Here is a 3,695-nt window from a genome sequence, read left to right as displayed (position 1 = left end):
GCTGTAGATGTGCAGCAGGACGCTGTCTGGAAGGTAAGTACGAGGACTCAGAGCGACCGCTGCACGTGCGTAACGCGTTCCATATGTCACGCCACTTTAGTCACGAATCGCGTCTGGGTGGCTACGCCACCCGGCCATTACTTTCAGCGACCAGCTGAACTGAAATCCAGGGTTATTCCTTTGGTCGCAGATTTCCTCAAGTTGCAAGCCCTCAAACAGGTGCATCTTCGCCCAGTTAGAGATGCCGATCTTGGTAAAACAGTGCCTTGCGGAAGAGTCTTGCTCACCATTACCGTACGTGGAAGTTCGACGTCCATAGATAGATAAGTGTGCAAGATACATGTTACATATATTCTAGTCCATTAGTAGCTATTCTACTGAAGTGTGGAGGGAGTGTGCAGGAGAGTATGTACAGCGAACGACTGAGCGTTTGATACACACAAGTAGTCAAGGGAAGGCTGTGCAGTGGGTGAGGGTATGAGAATGAGTAATAATGTGCGAGGGGATAGCAAGTAGAGGAATCCAAAAGGGGGGTAATAATTTAGGATCCTTCGCGGCGGATCTTGGCCGGATTCGGCACAGATTGAAGGACAGGCGGGTCGGAGATGAATATATTGTCGCCCTTGACGTTGAGGAAGGAGTACTACATTGCATCCAAATTATCAGCATTCTTTCCCCACCACCACCAACGAAAGAGCAGGACTGACCTCAGCCAACTCGGTGTTACTCTCCTTGTTATAATTTTGGTAGACCAAATTCGGCTCGGTCATGAACGGCCGGAGCCCCGCCTCCTCGAGTATCGTCCACCACGCGAGGAACTCGCTGAACTTCTTCCCCCAGAGGTGGATCTCGAGCTGCAGCTGGCCGAAGGGGAGGGGCTTGCCCGAGGCGACGTACGGCTTAATCAGCGCTGCGAGCGTCTCGAACTCCCAGCTCTCGATGTCGATTTTCAGGATGTCGATGTGCGTGTGGCCTGGGACCGACATTAGCGTGCATTGCGGAGGGTAGCACTATGAATATGATGTGTGTGCGCACCGTTCATCTGCATGAGTGCCTCGAGCGTGTACTGTGCGTCTTCGTTGGCATCGGTGCCCGCGAGGCGGTAGGGATGGAAATGCGCCCTGCTGCGCAGCGACTTGGGGATCTGGGGGCCGAACGAAGAGACGGTGAAGTCGTAGCCCCATACTTGGCAGTGCCGCGTCCGCGATAAGAGTTCTGCCTCGAACGAAGACTCGTAGTTTATTCCTGCAGCAGATCCGTGTATTATGAGATGAGTGCTGCGGACGGTGCTGAAGTGCTTACCTATGGAGTAGACGATGCAGTCCGGGTTCTGCTCGACCCTCGACAATCCGCACGTCCATTTCCCGCCATCCCCCATGTCGCCTATTCGCTCCAGCTCATGGGGGCAGTTGAATGCCGGCGGGAAGAAGTCCCCTAACGATCCTCTCTCAGTATCTCTTATTCGGAAGCAGCGATACGTCACTCACACACTGTATACGCCGGCCAGGGCTCCTCATTAGGAGGAAAGCTATTGAGGAAGTGACGATTAAGGGGTGCACACGAGGAGTACGGGAGGCTGCTCACGTGGCGATGTCTTTTGGGGACGGCCCAAACCGCTCGATGAGCTGTTGTCGTTTCTTCAGCATCCGCTCGTAGATCATCTCGGACTTGGCTATTCGGGAGCTCAGACTGGGGTCGTATGTTACAACGTGCGGCGAGCCATAGCCCCATAGGCTGTCCGTCGCAAGCATGTAGAGGGTGCCTGAGAGAACCAGCAGGACAAAGAGCGAGTATCGCGGGTGGCGTTGGAGGACGGAAGGCATGTTGGATGCGGTCGTGGCGGGAGCAGGAGGGGATAAAGGATGGACGACGTCCCCAGGACTGTCAGTCGTGCTTGTGAATGTAGCGGACGGGAAGGGCGGACAGCTGATCACGCTTGTCCTTGCCGGTTTAGGAGGAGATATCCGGTCTTCCTGCGGGGGACTATATAATTACCAACCGCCCAGTTCTCTGCCCTCACGAAGTATTCTAAGCTCCACACATATCATTGCCCCGCTATCTGGGGTTGTGACAACCCCCGACATATGTCCCGTATGTTTATTTCCGTCCTGCGTTGCGGGTTTTCGACTCGGACTGCGATCCCTCTGCACTCCTGTTTGCACGGTTTGGAACGCCACAGAACATCTTCACGGTACAGCGCAATCTCGATCACAAGGAAATCAGAATCCCCAGGGAACTGAACAGATCTGAAGAGCCCAGGTCGTTCGAGGACCCCTGAAAATACTGATAAATGCCGGTGCGAGACTCAAAATTTCCATGTCTGGATTGTCTGAGGCTCCCCCCTGCATTTTTGTCCGGATAAAATACCGGCCTCCCGAAGGGGCCGATTTTTGTCCGGACTAATGCACCGGCATTTGAAAAAACAGAAAAGAAATGTTTTCTCGTCTATCAACTCATTGGAACACTTGCAATGTATCAGTAATAGTACTAGGACTTGAATGCAGTCAATGAAGCGACAGAATTCACGAAGGCCGCACACTCCCCATCCTCCTGCCCATCCCAGTCCAGATGGAGTGCGGCATTCGTTTTGCTTTTGTCCCAATCCAATCCTTGGGATTGAATGAGACGTTCACCTCTTCCGTGAGGTCAATGTCCGCCACGCCCTAATGTGAATCCCGCTGAGACTGCTGTATCCCATATGAACGAGCTCGAATCGCACACTTTACGTTATTGTGGGCGTCGTCCATGCTTCCAGAGTCACGTAAAGTGGTGATGGTGTAGGGAAACTTTGACGATACAGCGTACTGATCTCAGCCACATTCAGCCACTGGACATCGGAGCCCATTGTGCTACATACTAGAAACTATATATCACAGTGCAAATAAGGGCTACACGAGGGTACACAACGACAGGTTGGGACAAACCTGCACCATAATTGGTTTAAAATACTATAAAGGGTAAATACATTGGGCCCGTTGCCAACTTGCCACACAGCCGTGTCCGGACTGTAACCGGCATGGTAGCTCGGTCATGACCGGTGTCCGGACTGTAAAACCGGGATGGCCGGTTCGATCGTCCATCCTTGTCCGGATGGCGTCTGGCATGGAGGGCTCGAGACCGCGATTTTTGTCCGGACTGGCACCGGCATCTATCGGTATTTTCAGGGGTCCTGTCGTTCGACATCGACGACAGAAATGGCCGGCGTGCCAAGCCAACGAGAGGCGGTGCATCCCGGCGACCGCCCAAGCGCTCACAAGCGAATCGTCATTATTAGCCCAACTCAATATCGTTTCTCGTTTTCATTTTCTCGGGCGCACTGGCACCCCTCCTGCCGACGCGGCGACACGGAGAAACCCGAAGTTATTGAGCGTGCATTTTCTGGCGGATTTCTCGTCGCATGCTAGACACCACAGCTGTCAGATAGCTCGTGCTCATCCCACGTGCTGTATTCTATGGCGGACTGGGATGGTATGTGGCAGTATCAGCAGGGTCACTATACTGGCCCTGCCCTAGCTCAGTAGTTGCAAGGGTGCCAGAACACAACTTAGTGCGCGTCCAACAGCGCGTCACAACAAGCCAAAACATATCGTATTAGGCAAGACATAAGCAACCGAGAGCCTGGTACATCAGTACAGCGCATGGCAATTGAAAGTCCGCCCCAGAGAAACGAGAGAAACAGCTCGAGGAGCTGTTTC

At 53.3% G+C, this 3,695-nt stretch overlaps 1 protein-coding gene across 1 annotated transcript; it reads right to left on the bottom strand.

The window, feature by feature from the left end:
- Nucleotides 1-313: 313 nt before the first annotated feature.
- Nucleotides 314-1,955, bottom strand: GLOTRDRAFT_121112 (uncharacterized protein). Its single transcript, XM_007867414.1, has 6 exons — nucleotides 1,585-1,955; nucleotides 1,488-1,528; nucleotides 1,303-1,434; nucleotides 1,036-1,245; nucleotides 708-973; nucleotides 314-643 (listed from the first exon to the last, which is right to left on the bottom strand). Exons 1-6 carry the CDS (start codon nucleotides 1,821-1,823, stop codon nucleotides 542-544), a joined length of 990 nt encoding a protein of 329 aa, XP_007865605.1. The 5' UTR covers nucleotides 1,824-1,955; the 3' UTR covers nucleotides 314-541.
- Nucleotides 1,956-3,695: the final 1,740 nt, after the last annotated feature.

This window comes from Gloeophyllum trabeum (assembly GCF_000344685.1).
Source record: "Gloeophyllum trabeum ATCC 11539 unplaced genomic scaffold GLOTRscaffold_00006, whole genome shotgun sequence".
NCBI lineage: Eukaryota > Fungi > Basidiomycota > Agaricomycetes > Gloeophyllales > Gloeophyllaceae > Gloeophyllum > Gloeophyllum trabeum.
Note: the sequence above shows the minus strand (reverse complement) of the source record. Positions and strands in the feature narration are given on the sequence as shown.

Coding starts and splice junctions, on each gene's coding strand:
- GLOTRDRAFT_121112 (XM_007867414.1), bottom strand. CDS start 1,823: ATGCCTTCCGTCCTCCAACGCCACCCGCGATACTCGCTCTTTGTCCTG. Junction 1,529..1,584: donor TCCCCAAAAGACATCGCCAC/GTGAGCAGCCTC, acceptor CTTCCTCAATAG/CTTTCCTCCTAATGAGGAGC. Junction 974..1,035: donor GGCACTCATGCAGATGAACG/GTGCGCACACAC, acceptor TGTCGGTCCCAG/GCCACACGCACATCGACATC.